This window comes from Anastrepha obliqua, chromosome 1 (genome assembly GCF_027943255.1).
Source record: "Anastrepha obliqua isolate idAnaObli1 chromosome 1, idAnaObli1_1.0, whole genome shotgun sequence".
NCBI classification, from domain to species: Eukaryota; Metazoa; Arthropoda; class Insecta; order Diptera; family Tephritidae; genus Anastrepha; species Anastrepha obliqua.
The window spans coordinates 32,278,297-32,296,265 of record NC_072892.1 but is presented as its reverse complement, the minus strand read 5'-3'; the positions used below and the strand labels follow the sequence as shown (position 1 = coordinate 32,296,265).

Genomic DNA, 17,969 nt, shown 5'->3' with positions numbered 1-17,969 from the left:
TATTTTTAGTTTTTATTTATTTTTTTTATTTACTTTTATTTTTATTTTTAATTTTATTTTTTTATTTATTAATTATTTTTTATTTATTTTTACTTTTAATTTATTTTTAATTTTTATTTATTGTTATTTTTTATTTATTTTTACTTTTTATTTTTATTTTTTATTTCTTTATGATTAATTTTTAATTTTTTTAATTTATTATTTATTTTGTTTTTTTTATTTATTTTTATTTATTGTTTTTTATTTACTATTATTTTTTTTTTATTATTTATTTTATTTTTATCTTTTTTTATTTTTTGTTTTTTTTTAATTTTTTATATTTTTATGTCTTATTTTTTTTTTACTCTGACAACGTTTTTTGACGTTTACTAGTAGCCAAGTTTAAAAAATCATCCTGCGTTCCAGAGCGCTCAAAAATCGTTCAAATTGATTGAAGATGGCACGCGCTTATTGGAAGCCCCTATACTCGTATATAGACGAAAGCATTCATAACTAGTCACATAGTTAAATCTGTATTATTCTCGTTTTTTGTTTTTTTTTTAATATATATTTTTTTATTAATTATTGCAATTATAATTTTTGTATCACTTATAAACAATATCGAATCTAAAGTATTATAAAAAGTGTTTGGGTGCTTGGGGCCGAATTGTGCAACTAAAAATGCTTTATTTTATGTAAAATAGTAGTTTTCGTTTTTGATTTTCACTTGCAAACAAAAGCAAACAGTCTAAACTGTAAGCATTTATTTTTATTTTTTATTTATTTTTTTTTTTTTTGTGTTTATACAATTCTTAAGTTTAACAGTAAATGTTATCACAGACAATTTACGTGCATTTGACAGACACTTTTTCTGATTTCTAAGCAGCGATTCTTTTCAATCGACAGTGCGCTAAATAATTGCCGCTATTTGCTATATGCAAAAAAATTAATGCAAAATATTATAATTAATAAAATTACAATTGCTAAAAATTGCACTTTTTTATATATTTTTCAAACTTATTTGTTTGAATATTCGCCAACAAAAGAAACTTTTTTATATTTATTTCTCAGCCAATATCTTAAAAAAAAAACTAATTTTCAACAACTACTCCAAAGTGTGGATTGAAAGGATCGCGCTTTTTATCGTACATTACATACATACAAGTTTGTATGTTTGTTTCTCCAATTTCACACTTATTTTTCAAATTTAGTGATTTATTCTATTCGTCATGAAATGCATCAATTTTATGTAACTTGAATTTCGTTGTCCCCATAATTTTTTACACTCAATTAAGTGTTTTTTGAATAAGAAATATACGGATGTAAGAAAATACTTATATTGTCATGATTCGAAAAAGGGTTTTGGTACAAAATTCGGCGCATGCATGCACAGCTTTCAATTAGTACAGCCATAAGGTCAATATGTAGATGTTTTGAGCATTGCAAATTCAATCAAATAAATCGCAGTGACGCAAAATATTTAATTCGAAAATTCGGACGATATTTAGGCGTCCGTAGTTCTATTTTTGCCGTCTCCGAATGGCTGACGACAAGCTTTTTCAGTGCAGAGATTCGAAAACGTTTGCCCACCGAGTGGCGATCTTCATAGAACTAAAATTTTATTGCGCGATATTCGCACCCAAAAACCAAAATAGAACAAAAAATAATTTGCAAGTGGAGCAAGCCAACTTTGCGTATTTAGTCACACTTTTTTACGCTATTGAATCAGCGCCGTGAATAACGTTTTAAGCGACAATCAAAAAAATAGGTTACGCTTAGTGGAAAAACTTGTTGTTACTGTTGTAGTTGTTGTATCGAAATGACAATCCATGGCGGGATATAAATCCGAGGCATTCCAGTTACGTAGAACTGACTGTCGTGGGAACAGGCAACACTTGTTAGCATCCATTGAGAGATAAAACACTTCTCCATTATTCAAATTTGTAAATCCTTTTTTTTTCAATTTAACCCTCCGGATCTGGCCAGACTGGCTTTTGCGACTTCGGACGTGAATTTAACATATAGTATTTCTATTATCGCTAACGCCTTGAGCTTCCAGGTAAAAATAAAAATAAAATAAATAATTGGCGCGTAATACTTCTGCAAGGTGTTTGGCCGAGCTCCTCCTCCTATTTGTGATGTGCGTCTTGATGCTGATCCACCAATGGTGGGACCTACAGTTTTAAGCCGACTCCGAACGGCAAATGGTTTTAATGAGGAACTTCTTCATGGCAGAAATACATTTGGAGGAGCGACTGCTTATTTCTAATCTTTTTCTGTTTTTTAGGCTTCCAGGTAGCTTCCCAAAATTTAATTTTTTATCGATTTATGGTTATAACCTTTAAAAAAGTATCCTTTGAACATAACAAAAAAAGGGTCAGACCAAGGCGCCCAACCGAAGGTTGTAAAAAAGTCGTTCAATTTTGTCGCTTGACGTTATTCATGGCGTTGCTTCAATTTGTGATATTCACAAGTTATTATTTCCTAGCATAAAACTGGCGGAACATTTTTTATCATTATTTTTTTATTTTTGAAGGAATCTCTTTTTGAAATCACTTCTGGGATTGAGAATACTCAATTAGAAATCAACTTATTGAGACTTAAGCCAAATCGTTCCCACGACAGTCGGTTCTACGTAACCGGTACAAATGGGATTTATATTCGGCCAAGACTGTCACTTCAGCAGCATTCACCATATATCTATAAGGAATGTTTATGCTACTACAACAACAACAACAACTTAAGCCAAAGAGTTTCAGGAGCATACAAAAAAACAAAAAGGCTTTGCGGCCACTCTTAATAAGTGGAAAAATATATGGATATGTAGTGGCTGGAGGCATGTTCTGCGACTTAAATACGACAGTCGTGCCTATAATCGGCCAAGGACTGTCACTTTCAGTAGTACCTGCCCCAAAATATATGGGGAATGTTTTATGCTGTTACAGCAACAACAAAGCTTAGCCCTTTGCACTCGGAATACCAGCACTGCTGGCATGAGCATTTATTTCGGTAATTCGAAATGCAGACTCTAGAAAATTATAAATTCATGCAAAAATTATATATTTTAATGTTTTATTTTTTTAACTAAAAACGCATTTGATGATAACAACAACAACAGCAACATTTTTGATGATAAAATATATATATCATTATCGAGTTGTTGGAAGGAAATGTGAAAATGGTCTCCGAGTGCAAAGGGTTAGAATATGTTTTTTTTTTCAAAAAAAATTTTTGCCTAGCGTTGAGCTGTTGTCTGGTAGGAGTACAACTTGTCTTAATACTTTCTCCACGTTCATAAGCTTTGTTAGCAGAGGTCTATTCTATGCGCTTCCTCGCTTAACCCTCCATTGGGCACCCGGCCAGATTTTTTCCATTTTGGGTGTGAGTTTCAACACATTAGCTGAAGTCTATTATAGCCGAAGTCTTGAACTTCCCGGTAACTTCCTAAAATTTTATTTTCTACCGATTTATGGATATAACCTTTTAAAAAGGATCCTCGAACAGTACGAAAAAGGGCCAGACCCGCGTGACAAACTGAACGTTTTAAAAAAGGTGCCCAGCGCAGGGCTTACAAGAAAAAAGTATAAAAAGGTACCCAACGGAGTGGTTAATTTAATTACAAATCAAAAAAAATGTATAAAAGACCATTTGCTTCAATCATTAAAAGTTTACTTTTCCAAAAATATTCACATTTTTACCTGTTTTAAAGCTTTTTCATATAGGGAATTACAAATTTGTACGTTCGTACTATCACAACGTTAGATCCAAAATAATAATGCCATAGCAGGGTTGGGCATAATGCACTAAATAATTAATGCAATAAGCGGAAACTGAAGATTTAGCGGAAAGAAAGCTAAACAACTGAATATTTATGGATCATGAAACCCTTATTTCAACTGCCACTAAAAAAATAGTGATAATGCAATTCAGTGATAGGGCAAAATGCCAAACCCTGAGCCAAAGTGGCATTGCTTCGAAAAAGTTCGTATGGTTGTCATAGCACTTTACCAGGAAAGAACTGATCCTCTTCCTAATCTACATAACGTCCTTGTAATAAAAATTGTTTAAAAGTTAAAATAGCTATCAATCTAAGCTAAATACTTGCTAACAGTGTACTTAATTAAAAAAGTTTACTTAATTAAACTAAGTAATAATTTTTGTGTAATTTACTTTCTCATTCATCGTTCGCCGGCTTGCTTGGCAACGTCCATGTAACGATTTTTTCTTTGTTGCCCTCATTATTACTGTTGTCATTCGCATTCAAATTACTAAAATTACGATTTGCTGATTTGCCATAGTTCCGGCGAAATTTAAAATTCGCGTACGCATCTCGTTTGTTGCCCGCATCATCCCCTTCCTCAGCTGCCACTGAAGCAGAGGTGGGCATTAACTCCAGGTTGCGTTGCAAACCAACGCCAACACCAACAGCCTCCGGGTCGGACTTTTTGCGGAATTTATAAACACCTTTGCGCTGCTTCACTTGTTGTTGTTGTTTGTCAAGGGTGCGCGGCAGGCGTTTCGGGCTGGCGCTCTCGTCTTTAGTGCCCGTCGCAGTTTGCTTCATCAAAGGTTTGGGATCGTCTTTTAGCGATGGGAAAAGATTTTCGTCTGCATCGAAATACCATGGGCGACTGAAGCGATAGTTGGTGTTGTAATAATGCCTAAAAATAGGCTCTTCCGCACAGATAGTAAATGCATGATACGCATGGGATATTAATTCGGGGAATTTATTAATCCAATAATTGGTAAAGTCATTCGGAATGCAACCCAGTAATTGCTGCACTTCCGGACTGAGTTCGTGGTAATGGTGTTTCTACAAGAGAAGATGAAGTGTGTATTCAAATTAATATTTTCTACAGTTGGCTTTTAATTTTTCATATTAGAATGCATAGAAATTAAACTCACTTTATTGCGAAGCGCGCGCAGTAAGTCGCGTACACTGGCGCCCATATAACCGCGATACTTGCGCAAGTCATCCGTTATGAGTGGATCGACGTGCGCATTCCAGTCGTTGCGCACAATGTAGCGACCATTCTTTTCCAACGACTTCAACGGTTCCACATGAAACTGCAGCTTCTCAACGCGATCGCTGACATCCTGTAGGAATGCCAGTATCTTCTGGTTATTCCAGAAGACCGGATGGGCGCTTATACAGCGCGCCAGCGGACGACATTGCGCGTCATTATGAATCATATCTGCTATTAACTGTTCAGCAAGAATCTGTTGAAAAAAAAATGTTGTTAATAGAAACTAATTCTCAAAAAAAAAAAAAAATTCAATCATTAACCCTCCGTTGGGCACCCGGATCTGGCCAGACTGGCTTTTTCGACTTTGGACGTGAATTTAAATTATTTATATCGACGCCAACGACTTGAGCTTCCCGGTAGCTTGCTAGAATTTAATTTTCCATCGAGTTCTGGATATAACCTTTTAAAAAGTATCCTCGAACAGGACACTAAAACGCCATACCCGAGTGCCCAACTGAAGGTTTTAAAAAAGGTGCCCAACGAAGTGTTAATTTTTTCACATACAAATTTGCTCGCCTCCTCGGGCATGCTCGTTTCATTATCTGTGTCCACCTTAAGTTTCGACAGATTGTACTCGTGCGACAGTATGTTGTGCTGCCGCTTGAGCGCATCGCCAAAAGCGTGATAACCAGCAGTGAGCACATAATAGTAGACACACCCAAGTGAAAAAATGTCCACAGCAGTTGTCTGCAAAACAAGAAGCCAAATATGTAGAGCAATTTTCCATTTTCACATGGTCGATTTAAGCGGCGACCTGCAACAACCAACTTACCGTGCGTTGGCCGCGCATCATTTCGGGCGCAATCCAACCATCTGTGCCGGTAACGCCAGAGCGGCGTGAAAAGCTGGCCTTGCCATAATTCAACTTCTTGCATAAACCGAAATCGGATATCATAATGCGAACTGTGCCACTGACATCGGGCAATGAAAGTAAAACGTTTTGCGGCTTGATATCGCGATGCACTGTAAGTTAACAAATAAAATAAAAAGTTTTTAATTTAAATGGATTTAATTTAAATAAAACAAAAAAATATTTTTAAAGAAAAAAATAATACATTTTTTTTTATTAAAAAGTAAAAAAAAAAAATTAAAAATGTATTTAGGCAGGCAAAAAAAGGATTTTTAAATAAAAAACAAATTAATTAAAGAATTAAAAAAAAATATTAAAAACGTATTTAGGCAGACTTAATACGAAACTCACCGATATTCAATGAATGCAAGTGACTCACACCAGCTGCCGCTTGGCGCAATATCTCCCAAACGTTGATCTGTGAACGCAGCTCACTGCTACGCTCACCCTCTGTATAATCCTGCAGCGTAGCCGCACACAACTCCACTGCTATATAACGAAACTGCCGATCCTGTTCTGTGCAGAAATAGCGCACCACATTTTCGTGCGCATCGCTTTCACGCAACAAAGCCACCTCACGATCGGCAAATGTGAAACATTCAGGCAGCAGCCGTTTCACCGCCACAGAGCGCTCCTCAAAACTGCCTCTGAACACAAATGTGCCCTCGCACCCTTTGCCTAATACCTCATTTGAGTTAAAGGAAATTTTTCCGACTCGTATATTTCCATCGCCAAGATCAATCAGGTCCTTTGCATTTACACTACTGCTGGCAGTGCTACTCTTGTTGGAACCAGAGTAAGTTTTAGAACCATTTTCACTTTGATATTTCAGCTCACGCATCGTGCTGCACATGTACCAGAACATGGCGACCATAACCAAAACCAAAACGATCAGTATCTGATGCACTTGGCCGCTCGGATGATCCATAAACCATTCGTTGAAGAATTTTTGTATTCGATTGCTATTCGCCAGAATGATCCTTTTTGTCTTGTTAAAGGCGTTAGTTGAATCTGTTTTTATTTCAATTACTGGGTCAGTTTGTACGCCAATTTCAGCGGAATTCTTCTCGCTATTCGATTCTGTTAGAATGCTATAGCCGTTGGAGCCCATAGTGGTGACATCGGGGTAATGATTGATGGTAGCCAAGTCATGGTTGTTTTCATCTTTTGCGGGCGAAGGCGATATTTCCAAAGAACCTTCGTTCGGCATATTATAATGGCCGAGAACAATGCCAACATTTTTGCGTATAACATCGTCCAGATAAACCATTTTGGAATCTGATTCATCACCAACAGAATTGGGGCCATCCAAAAGTTTTATTGGAGAGCTTGCTGAAATGCGTGGTGTATCTTTATCCACCAACGATGGCAACGCATATAAGCCATGACTATGCTCGCCAACATAAAGCGATTGGCTGCAAATTTAGAAAATATTTATAATAATTGTTGTAAAAATATTCCACAAATGCACTCACAATAGTTTGATGGTATTCACATTGCCGGTTTTGGATTCTTCCAGAATGGCTTCGAAAGCCTCATCGGAGACAGTGGTAAAAGGCACGCTTAGCAATCCCTCCGAACCGAGCAGAAATGCCGCCACTACGGGACTCGTTAGATCGTGCTTCCACAGAAATTTACCATTCTTGCGATTCAAAGTGACTACATTGCCATTGGATGTGGTGGTTAAATGTAAATATTCTAGAGAAAAATAGGAAAATTAGCTATACTCGAATTGGCCTTCTCACTTTTATTACCAACCACCAACTCACCATATTCTTTAGATATATCTGGCGTCATGGTGTGCGCACTGTAATCATAGAAAGTGATATTCCAAGGCTTAGCATTTTTTCCTTTGGCCAAGCTGTCGTACATCATTACGGTGTACTGTGTGCGTCCCAAGTAGATAGAATGCGAATTGCTATGCTTTGCTCTATTTTCATTTTCATCGGGATTTTGTGCGGCTTGTGAACCGCCCGACCCGAAGCCCATGACTTTCTCACGTCTACCCGACTTAGGATCGACCATGAACCAAGTATCGCTCTTTTTGCCCGAATACAGGATGCCATCAGACGAGCGACAAGGCGCACTGGCCACCAACTGTGGTATGGTGTAGGGCAATTTCTTCAAGTTGCCCAAATCACTAAGTTGGTAAATACTGCCATCTCGCGGATCTGGAAAATATTGTGGCACTTGCACATTTTGCTCTTGCTCAGCGCGTATCGGAGGATCTGTAGAAAAGCATAATAAACGTTTAGTAGTATTAAAACTAGTTAGTTCAAATATTGATGGAAAAAATTTAAGGTATTAAATTTACTACATAGTTGCTGGGCGGGCCTATGCTGCCGGAATGACTCGGATTTATTTAGAGTCAAGGTTTATCACTCTAGCAGCATTACCCAAAAGTGAAGGCGGAATATGTAATGCTTTTAAAGCTAATTTCTCACTCAATTAAATAATGCACAGCTCTGAAAACATCAAATGAAAAATGTATGCCGTCATTATGATACAAAAAACAAAAATTCAGACATTTTATGGAAAAATTTTAAATGATAAATTTAAATTATAAGCGCTTGTTGGTAAGTTCACCTAAGGCAAAAGAAAAAAATAAATAAAAATAATGCACTTGGCTTTTGAATTTTACTTTATATTTATTTTAAAATTAAAGCAATAACCCGGAAGACGTGCACAAATGCAGTAAATAGAAACAGTTATTATTTAAAAACAATTACAAGAAAATCGAAATTTGCACAATACATTGTAAAAAAATATGTTGCTTGAATATGGCTGCATTATTGAATTATTCTACGTTCTAATGGAAGCCGGCATGTGACAAACTAAGTATGTATATGTATTATATATGTACACACATATTTACATCACTGCCGCTAAGCTATCAACGAATAGCAATCCAATGACTTAAGAACGATTTACGAACAAGTATGCATGTTTAAGCACGTCTACTTATGTATATGTGTATTTATTTGCACGACTTATTAAAAATCGACTATGAGTGCCTTATTTACTGCAAATGTACTCGCACATTGAAGAGGTCAAAGATCACTAATTTTCTACTTATTCATGCATATGTATGTAAATGGAACTAACAACTAAATGCTCTTATTTATTCCCCGCCTATTTTCTGTTACCAAAAAACAAACAAACTTAGTCTAATATTTTGCACAACTCTGCCAGGTAATGAAGCAACCAACTGCGCGAAATATTAGTCACGCCTATACATATGAAATGTGTGGAGAAAAAAGTTAGTGCCTACAAAACAAAAATACAATAAAAACCCAGATTTTTTGTAATTAGAGCAAAAACATGTGTGCTTTTTGCCACGCCGATTAATACAGCCGATGGCAATGTCGCCGGTATTCGTGCGTAGACCATTTTTAGTACGCGATTCGTGTACATCTACACATCCCGTATTGTTTTTGTAGTGTACAAGTACAAAATTCATTTGTTTCGCATACACATGCATCGCACATTTGTCAGCCTAAACGTCCAAAACAAAAATACAACGTAAGTTACAACTTATACACCACCTGTGTAAAATGAAAATAATAAAGTTAAATATTTATAAAACGGTAATTTGTAAAAAACAAAGAGGTAAACACTATAAATAAGTGCACATGCGGACAAAATTAATATGCTTATATGTAGGTACTCATGTATATTTACATGTAGTCGCATTTTTGAGTTTGTATTTACGTTTTGTTCTGCACTTACACCTTAATGATTAAAATGTTTTCATTGATTTTATCACAGATTGTTGTATATTAATATGTACGTACATATAAAGAATGGTATGTAGCTACTTTGTTATTATCACCAAATTTATTGCAGGATGAAGTGTATAGTGTGTGAGATGTGGCTTACTCTTATCAGCGTTATATTTTAGTCTACGTCAACGCCAACAATGAGGTAAGCTTAAAGAGAGTTCGGCACATATTTTTTTGCCGTATACGTTTTGATGAAAATTCGATGACATGAAAAAGCCCCTCATAAAAAACCATTTACCGGTCGGAGTCGGTTTAAAACTGTAGGTCCCTTCATTGTGGAACAACAACAAGACACACAGAAGTGTACGCGCCAATTTATTTTTCTTATTTATAAATTTTTTGATAACTACCCACTCTAAGAATATATCATCAAATTATGAAAAAATTTTTTTAAAATAGTCCGTCGATAAGCAATGAGCAGCCCCAGAATGCAATCCTATTATAAAAAAACGTCTTATGCGCCATTAAGAGCAGAAGTACATATGTAGGCCGATCCGTCTGTATGAAAACGTCAAGACGCATCTATATGTGCATATGTATATATATATATATATATATATATATATATATATTGTACGTATGTATGTATATACCACGTGGCGCAAAATTAATCATCGTCGTACGTCAATCATATTTGACACTTGTCAACTTAACAGCTGTAGTATGCAAACAGGCAAGCAATTGAGCGCATATGGGTCATAATAAAGATTTCTATCACTCAAAATCGTTTTTTTTAGCGAAAAAGTTCTTAAAAAACAATTTGATCACTAATTTTGCGCCAACCTGTACATATGTACATATCGCACCCTAAATACAAAAGGGTCACAACTCAAAATACTAAGATTTTCAGGAGAGACGAAAAACGTTTTATGTAAAAATTATTGTAATATTTAAAGAAAATATTGTTCCATCATGAAAATATACAACATTGAAGAAGGTTCTACTATATTTTTTTCAATTTTATATTATGTTTGCGAAAATAGAACAAAATTTTGATTTATGACTCTTTAACTGAAATTTTTTCGATTAACTAGTGATATTATCTTAAGGTGTGTCTTTTTAACTGATAAAATGTTGTAATTTTATAAGTTTCCTAACCTAATTGAACTCACTTTTCACAACTAAAGAGGCACAATGCAAAATAATATACCACGAAATTTATCACTTTTTACAGTTATAGAGGCAGAACTCAAAATAAAACTCGTTATGTGTAATAAAAGTAATCAGCTGTTCTTGAGCCCATTAACGCAACTCAAAATAATTCTCTTTAGTTGATCGTGCAAAAGCAACACACGTGACATAGAAATAGACATAACTGTATTTTTCCAGTTAAAAAGATCGTTATGTGAACGAAATATTTGCAGCAGTTAGAAATGTGTACTCTGAATTAATTTATGCAAAAAACTCAGTTTTGGAAAATTTTGAGTTGTGACCCTTTTGTATTTAGGGTGCGATATATGAATCTCCGAAATCCATGTTTAAGAGAAAAATACTTAACTTAAGCTAATTATGGCAGCAACGCATTGTATTTTTTGCATATGGCATACATATATGAACTTTTATTGATATGTTCTTTCATTTCTTTTTCCATTAAAAATCTGTTTCTACTATCCCATATGTAAGTACATCTACACCAGTGTTTGCAATATCAGCAATAATAGTTCAATGCATTGCAAAGTTTTGACTATTTATTTATTTTTTATTTTTTAAATATTATTTTTCTTTTATATTATTATTTTTTATAAAACCATAGTTTACACTACAACAAAATTTCATCAAAGTGTTCAACTTTTTCATACAAATTTTTAGAAAAATTCAGTTTTACAGCCTTTAGAATTTTGACATAAAAAGTGCATGTTTTAAGTGGCTAAAAAATCGCGTTGATTTATCACAATTAATGGCTTTATTTTATAATGTCCATAACTTTGCAATATGCCGCTCTGCTATTATTGTGAACATATGTGTATATACACCCACTTGTAGATTTCGTTTACTGTAACGCAAAAAAGAAAAATACTCCCATTGAATGTCTAAATGTACTCATACCTTAAATATGCAGAAAACAGAGAAATGTGTTGTTTGATGATTAAAAATAAGCGGCAACATTTTTTTATTTATATAAGTTGTGTATTTTCCATATTGGTTCAATATAATTCTAGCAATCGCGCTAAAAAATCTACGGCTCAACAAAGAAAGTCTCAGAAGTATAAAATTTAAAAGGTGTTATAAAAAGATACGAAACGCGCGTCTACTGGGAGTGAGTGTTATAATCAAAATGCGAAAAATATGGAGAAACCAGTTTTAAAGTTTTCTACTTACGATGGTTCTCTTAGTAAAAATATAAACATACTATATCTTTCGTTAATGAGTTAGTGTTACTTGTGCTATTGACCTTTTGCACCGCATAAAATTTTTGATAATAGCACTCTTCGAAAAAACGAGCGATTCCATTACGTTTTAAAAAAAGTGATTTTAAAGTCCTTCAAGTAAAAAAAAGTAACTGCTTCGCCCATTGGCTGGGCAGCACAAATACACTAATTGTGTGAACTAACCATATGGTCAGCGCGTGACTGCAACAACACCGCTTTAAAATCAATTTGATGGAATACAAAAATAAATTTTATAAACTATAGGTCCCCATTTCAATGAATGGAATGGATTTGAATATTTTCCTGGATGTGCCAAAAACTTAGATTCATTCGTATATGACAGGAAAAAGACGAACACACACACATACATATATGTTAATTACCGTCTGCTATGGTCCAACGAATTTCAGTTGTTATCGGATCGATGGCGGTTAATCCGCCCCCCAATGTTGAGAAAACCATTAATGTTTCTTCGTCTCGCGCCAAATCAGTGCATGCCTGTTGAGTGATATATAACAGAAAAAATGTTTATCATTGCGTATCACATTTCCAAAATGCCACTTCATCAATTTATTGTTGACCCATATCTTAACATCGTTGTAATTGTATTGGCTACACCTACCTCCCTCAGGCGGTACACTCGTACTTGTTCGGTTGCAGTATTATCCTCAGATGTACTGTTATTTCCATTTTCTTTCGATATGTTATGTGCATTTTCAACTGTTTTTATTTTTGTTGCGCCTGGCGTGACTGTTGTCGCAGTCACCGCGGCTGATGCAATCAAAACACATAAACCGAAACAAATCACACTGCTCCAACGCAAAAACAAAATCGACTTCGACGTCCACGATCGCGACATCACCAACCTCCGACCAAACATTTTCTTCAACATTTCCACACTTTTTCACCCACTTTGCTATTTATTTCTAGCATCACTTCTCTGAAATCATATTTTGTAGAAAGTTAATTTACACTTTTTCTTTTCTTTCTTTCAAACACTCTTCTATGTTTTTAAGTCCTTAATTTCTTTTTAATTATTAATAAATTGGAATAGTTCATATCTAGAAAAATACGCCATCGTTGAAATACGTTCTCCGGTCAAAATTTAATGCAAGCTGTCAAATGAAATGATTGTGAGAGTAACTGAGAGGAATATGAAAAGAAACGATGTGGAAAAAACTAGCAACTCGGTAGGGTTGCTTTGTGATGTACTAAAGTAAATTTATGATTTCGGTACGGTAAATGTTGTGTCAAGTAGAATGCTACTTACTTATGTAAGCTAATTTATAGCTGAAAATTGTTCATGCTGACAAAAGATTAAGAGCATTCTTATAAAATTATATAGTGACATATCATGATGTAGAAAAAATTAAGGCAGTTCCATTCCAGTACCGCTATCTTGTTTCTTCGAAAAAGTTGGACTTACATAGTATCAAATGGCATAGTGCTAAATAGGATACAAACTTCAATAAACATAATAAGACGTAATGTCGCTTATTTGGGACATATAACCAGAGACAACAAATATATTACAACTGCTGGTACAAGGAAAAATCGAATGACGAAGAAAAATTGAATGAGGAAATAAATGATTTGACGTGCTACGTCATAGAATGGACAGATTTCAAAACAAATAGCGAACTAACAAAGACACCGAAAAACAGACACAAATTTAATAACTGAAGAAATTTTAGCGAAAATTATCCATCATGCGGTTTCAAATTTGCTATTTATAGTCAAATACGTTACTAACGCGGAAATTCTGGCAAATGATGGCAAATTTTGCGTTCGTTGACGTTGGGAAAGAATTTTCGTTAAAACTTCGAAAAACAGCATTCAAACTTACTAAAAAGCACTAAATTTTTTTAAAGAAAAGAATTAATTATTTTCATAATAGTTAGTATATTATATATATTTAACATAATATATTTAACATAAGTAAAGGAAATAAACATATAATATATGGTATAGTTCAATAATACACAAGTTTTAACGGTTCTGTAAAAACATGTACATTTAAAATGTACTGATGTACTGATATATAAACAAAATATTTTCAAAATCTATTTCCTCGTCATTTTCAACTTGAGGCCGCACAATTTGTTTCAATCTATATTTTGAATTTTGATAAAAGTGTTTACTATCGATGAAACAATTTACGTCTTCCATTATATTTTCATTATTACGACAATTTTCTCTTTAATTTACTGAAATATAGGATACACGTTTCAAGGTATTCACTGCGTTGAAAACTTGCTCAACTTCGGCATTTGAATATGATTATGACAAGAGCTGAGTTACCAAACTTGCCATATGTATTTTCAAATGGACCAGACCAGCAGAGTCTTTACATGCCTTAACGTAAACCATTTTAGTGTATTTAAAATTGCAGATTCTTGCATTTCAATATTGCAATATATTTTGTGTTTTTGACTTCATATCTTAGATAAATGCATGTAGATAACATTTGAGTTCAGAAAAAAGCGCTAAAAAGGGCATTGGGCACTAAACATAAATTTCTGCTACGTTTTAATTAAAAAAAAGTACCGAATCCAATGCTTAAAGCAACAAGTTAGCATTCATGCTGGCGATGGCTTATTTGTTATCGAACACAACTAAAGTCTCCAAATACGGTTTTTTCTTTGCTTGCGATATTCTTCGCCCTCTTTTCGGCAATATTTTTCCCTATTTCATTCATGTCACTACGTTGAAGTTGTTATTCAAATTTTATGCAAGTTGTGCTAATTCCTTTGTTAAAAGAAAAAGTTTTGCAGTTTTAAGGTTTGTTATCTAATATTATTCTCTTCATTCGCGCTAAGTTCTAATTTTGGCTAGAAGTGATAGCCTTTAAATGCAATCGAACCCCGGAATCCCCTATTTACATTTATTAATTTCTGTTTTTTTTTGTTTGGTTTAGATTCCATTAATCATGAATCTTGGCACTCGTTTTGTAATGTACGCCCTCTTAGCGTTGTTGGCGCTATGTATCAGCGCCGATGCGAAGAAATCTCGCAAATTAAAGTACCCTCGAAGTTTTATAAATCCGTATCCACGTTTTAATGAATATAAGGATGGTGGCGATCCCGGTGAACCACTTTTCCTCACACCATTAATACATGATGAGAAAATACCGAAAGACCAAGTGCGAAAAAAGGCGGCTGTAATTGGCAGTCAGTTCCATGATGTAGAAAGCTACGCTGGGTATTTAACAGTTGATGCAGGGCGTAAATCAAATATGTTCTTTTGGCATTTTCCTGCTGAAAAAGATCCAACATATGCACCGGTAGTTTTGTGGTTACAAGGAGGACCCGGCGCATCTTCGTTGTTTGGTTTATTTGCAGAAAATGGACCTTTTGAATTTGACTCCAAGGGACATTTGCAAAAGCGCAACTACACTTGGAGTCGCACTCACAACCTTATATACATTGACAATCCCGTTGGTACTGGTTTCAGCTTTACAGGCAGTGATGAGGGGTATGCTCGAAACGAAAAAGATGTAGGGCGTAACCTGCACGAGGCTGTAATGCAATTATATGAACTCTTCGAATGGAACAATTCAAGTGGATTCTGGATAACGGGTGAATCCTACGCCGGCAAATATGTACCAGCGCTGGCATATCATATTCATCTGATGCAAAATGCAGTGGATACACGTGTTTATATACCACTTAAAGGTTTGGCTATAGGAAATGGACTTACTGATCCTTTACATCAGCTCAAATATGGTGATTATTTATATCAGTTGGGTTTAATAGACGATAACGGTTTAAAAGAGTTCCATACCCAAGAAGCGAAGGGTGAAAAATGCATAAAAGATCATGATATGGACTGCGCATTTGACATATTCGACGGTCTTATTAACGGAGATCTTACAAATGGATCTATTTTTCATAATCTCACTGGTTATAATTTCTACTATAACTATTTGAAAACCGACAGTGATGAACCAGGTGAAGCGCTTGGCAATTTCATACAATCGACCCTAACTCGCAGAGCAATTCACGTCGGGAACATGACATTCCATGATACCGATAAGGTAAATAAGGTAGAGAAGTTTTTGAAGGAGGATGTGATGGATACTGTGGCACCATGGGTGGCAGAGCTGTTAAATGAATATATTGTTTGCATTTATAGTGGCCAGTTGGATATAATTGTAGCTTACCCTTTGACACGCAACTATTTAAATCATCTTAAATTCGCTGACGCTGACAAATATAAAATTGCAGAGCGAAGAATTTGGCTCGTGGAGAATGAAATCGCCGGGTATGTCAAACATGCTGGTCGTTTGATTGAAATTTTGGTACGCAACGCTGGTCATATGGCGCCTGGTGACCAACCAAAGTGGTTGTATTGGATGATAGATCATTTAACCCACTACAAAACGGTTGAATAAATACATGAAAGCAAAAACTGGTGTCAGCGTGATTTCAAGTGTTCTGCAAACACAATTAACTATTTTTATAATAAAAAATTAAAGGAATGCGGATATAATTCAACCAAAGAACTAAAATTGTTATAAAAAAGAAATAAATAAAAGAAGTTTATAGCTACAGTAACAATTTTGTTTTTTTATTCTAAAAAATGGTAAGAATAGAAATATTTCTAATAGAAATATTTCTAATAGAAATATTTTTTTGTTGTGAAGACCATTTAATTTCCTCATATTTTTATCATACTTAATCCACCTCTAGAGCATCATCTTTTTTCGTCAACTGCCGTCTCTAGCGCATTCTCCAGTCCCCTAAATCGGCGTGCCACTAAGAAGAATTCAGCAGAGTCCGAACGACTGGACACGGGCTTAACACGTTTGACATGCTCGTAAAATCGTTCCATATCCTTTTCAAGTTTTGGTACATCACCATTTGCCCACAGTTTCACCACCAAATGGCCACCTAACGCAGACATGGCCAAAGCAAAGCGCAGCACCGCATAACATAAACTCATTATATTCTCTTGATCTAACATTCGTACTCCCGTCGCGTTTGGTGCCATATCTGAAAGTACACAATTCACATGCCGCCCTTCTAGAGCATCTCGCAGGCGTTGTTGTGCTGTAGTGCTTGTAAAATCCATGCCGCCAAATATAGTAGCACCCTGCAATCATACATATACTAATTTATAAGTACGTGTTATTGTTAATTACTGTCAACACTTACCGGCACTGCGTGGAAGTGCAGCAAATCTAGGCTAAAAACTGCACCTTTCTTTTGGCCTTCTTTGACGCCATTGGCGTTTGTCCGGTCCACTGCTACTTGCGTCCAACTGCCTGGTGCCGCTCCACAATCCAGCACGGTGTCGCCCGGTTTAAGTATTTTAAATCTGTCATCAATTTCCAACAATTTGAATGCACTTCGGCAACGAAGATTCATCATTCTTGCTTTCTCAACGTAAGGATCGGCTAGTTGCCGAGTCAGCCATTCTTGCGAACTTTTACTTTTACCCTTAAGATTACGTGGTATTTGCTTAGCTAGACATGTTTTCGTAAAGAAACACCGTTTAAATAACATAGTATTATTATGTATTGAGCATGAAAGACGTTCCTCAAAGTGTTAACCAAAAAGATGCAACAGCTGATTTTGTTTACTTCTTCAGCCTTAAAATTTCTGTTCACGTACTGTTGATAACAGTTTGTGACAATTGTCAAAAACCATTGCTTCTCTAGGAGTGCAAAATTGAGATTACAAAGTAACATTTATGTTTGACCCTAAATCATTTTACAACATGGATGTCTAAGATTTTTGGAGGAAAGAAGTCAAGTAAACCCAAGAATTAAAAAATAGCTACTAATGGGAAAGCTAATTACACAGTGCAACAATACGAAAATAATTTTTAATCGCTCTGATCTTATAGCAATTTTCTAACTGGTTATGATAATTAAAAAGGTACGTATTTTACTTAATATATCTATCAGCAATTTTTTTTTAGTTTTTTGACGTGATAACGTCTTAGAATTCGATTTAGC

The 17,969-nt window shown here is 35.0% G+C and overlaps 3 protein-coding genes across 4 annotated transcripts; 1 reads left to right on the top strand and 2 right to left on the bottom strand.

Moving 5' to 3' along the window:
* Window positions 1-524: 524 nt before the first annotated feature.
* LOC129236322 (serine/threonine-protein kinase/endoribonuclease IRE1) lies at window positions 525-13,131 on the bottom strand. The gene is made up of 9 exons (XM_054870643.1): window positions 12,630-13,131; window positions 12,391-12,505; window positions 7,626-8,084; window positions 7,332-7,554; window positions 6,208-7,271; window positions 5,779-5,969; window positions 5,511-5,693; window positions 4,885-5,199; window positions 525-4,792 (listed from the first exon to the last, which is right to left on the bottom strand). The coding sequence occupies exons 1-9, from the start codon at window positions 12,897-12,899 to the stop codon at window positions 4,154-4,156; spliced, it is 3,459 nt and encodes a 1,152-aa protein (XP_054726618.1). The 5' UTR covers window positions 12,900-13,131; the 3' UTR covers window positions 525-4,153.
* On the top strand, window positions 11,786-16,566 carry LOC129236323 (venom serine carboxypeptidase). 2 transcript variants are annotated; one of them, XM_054870645.1, is made up of 2 exons: window positions 11,786-11,895; window positions 14,925-16,566. In XM_054870645.1, the coding sequence occupies exon 2, from the start codon at window positions 14,937-14,939 to the stop codon at window positions 16,398-16,400; it is 1,464 nt and encodes a 487-aa protein (XP_054726620.1). In that variant the 5' UTR covers window positions 11,786-11,895; window positions 14,925-14,936; the 3' UTR covers window positions 16,401-16,566. The 2 variants fall into 2 exon arrangements, with proteins under 2 accessions (XP_054726620.1, XP_054726619.1); XM_054870644.1 differs by lacking the exon at window positions 11,786-11,895 and adding an exon at window positions 14,629-14,788.
* A 51-nt stretch (window positions 16,567-16,617) lies between these two features.
* On the bottom strand, window positions 16,618-17,601 carry LOC129236321 (rRNA methyltransferase 2, mitochondrial). Its single transcript, XM_054870642.1, has 2 exons — window positions 17,164-17,601; window positions 16,618-17,101 (listed from the first exon to the last, which is right to left on the bottom strand). Exons 1-2 carry the CDS (start codon window positions 17,512-17,514, stop codon window positions 16,703-16,705), a joined length of 750 nt encoding a protein of 249 aa, XP_054726617.1. The 5' UTR covers window positions 17,515-17,601; the 3' UTR covers window positions 16,618-16,702.
* Between the last annotated feature and the right edge of the window lie 368 nt (window positions 17,602-17,969).

What these genes read in the sequence shown, in the direction of transcription:
- LOC129236323 (XM_054870645.1), top strand. Translation starts at nt 14,937, where the DNA reads ATGAATCTTGGCACTCGTTTTGTAATGTACGCCCTCTTAGCGTTGTTG.
- LOC129236321 (XM_054870642.1), bottom strand. Translation starts at nt 17,514, where the DNA reads ATGTTATTTAAACGGTGTTTCTTTACGAAAACATGTCTAGCTAAGCAA. An exon ending in TGCACTTCCACGCAGTGCCG is followed by an intron (nt 17,102 to 17,163) that starts GTAAGTGTTGAC and finishes GTATGATTGCAG; the next exon opens with GGTGCTACTATATTTGGCGG.
- LOC129236322 (XM_054870643.1), bottom strand. Translation starts at nt 12,899, where the DNA reads ATGTTGAAGAAAATGTTTGGTCGGAGGTTGGTGATGTCGCGATCGTGG. An exon ending in GAGTGTACCGCCTGAGGGAG is followed by an intron (nt 12,506 to 12,629) that starts GTAGGTGTAGCC and finishes ATCACTCAACAG; the next exon opens with GCATGCACTGATTTGGCGCG. An exon ending in TGCGCGCGCTTCGCAATAAA is followed by an intron (nt 4,793 to 4,884) that starts GTGAGTTTAATT and finishes CTTCTCTTGTAG; the next exon opens with AAACACCATTACCACGAACT.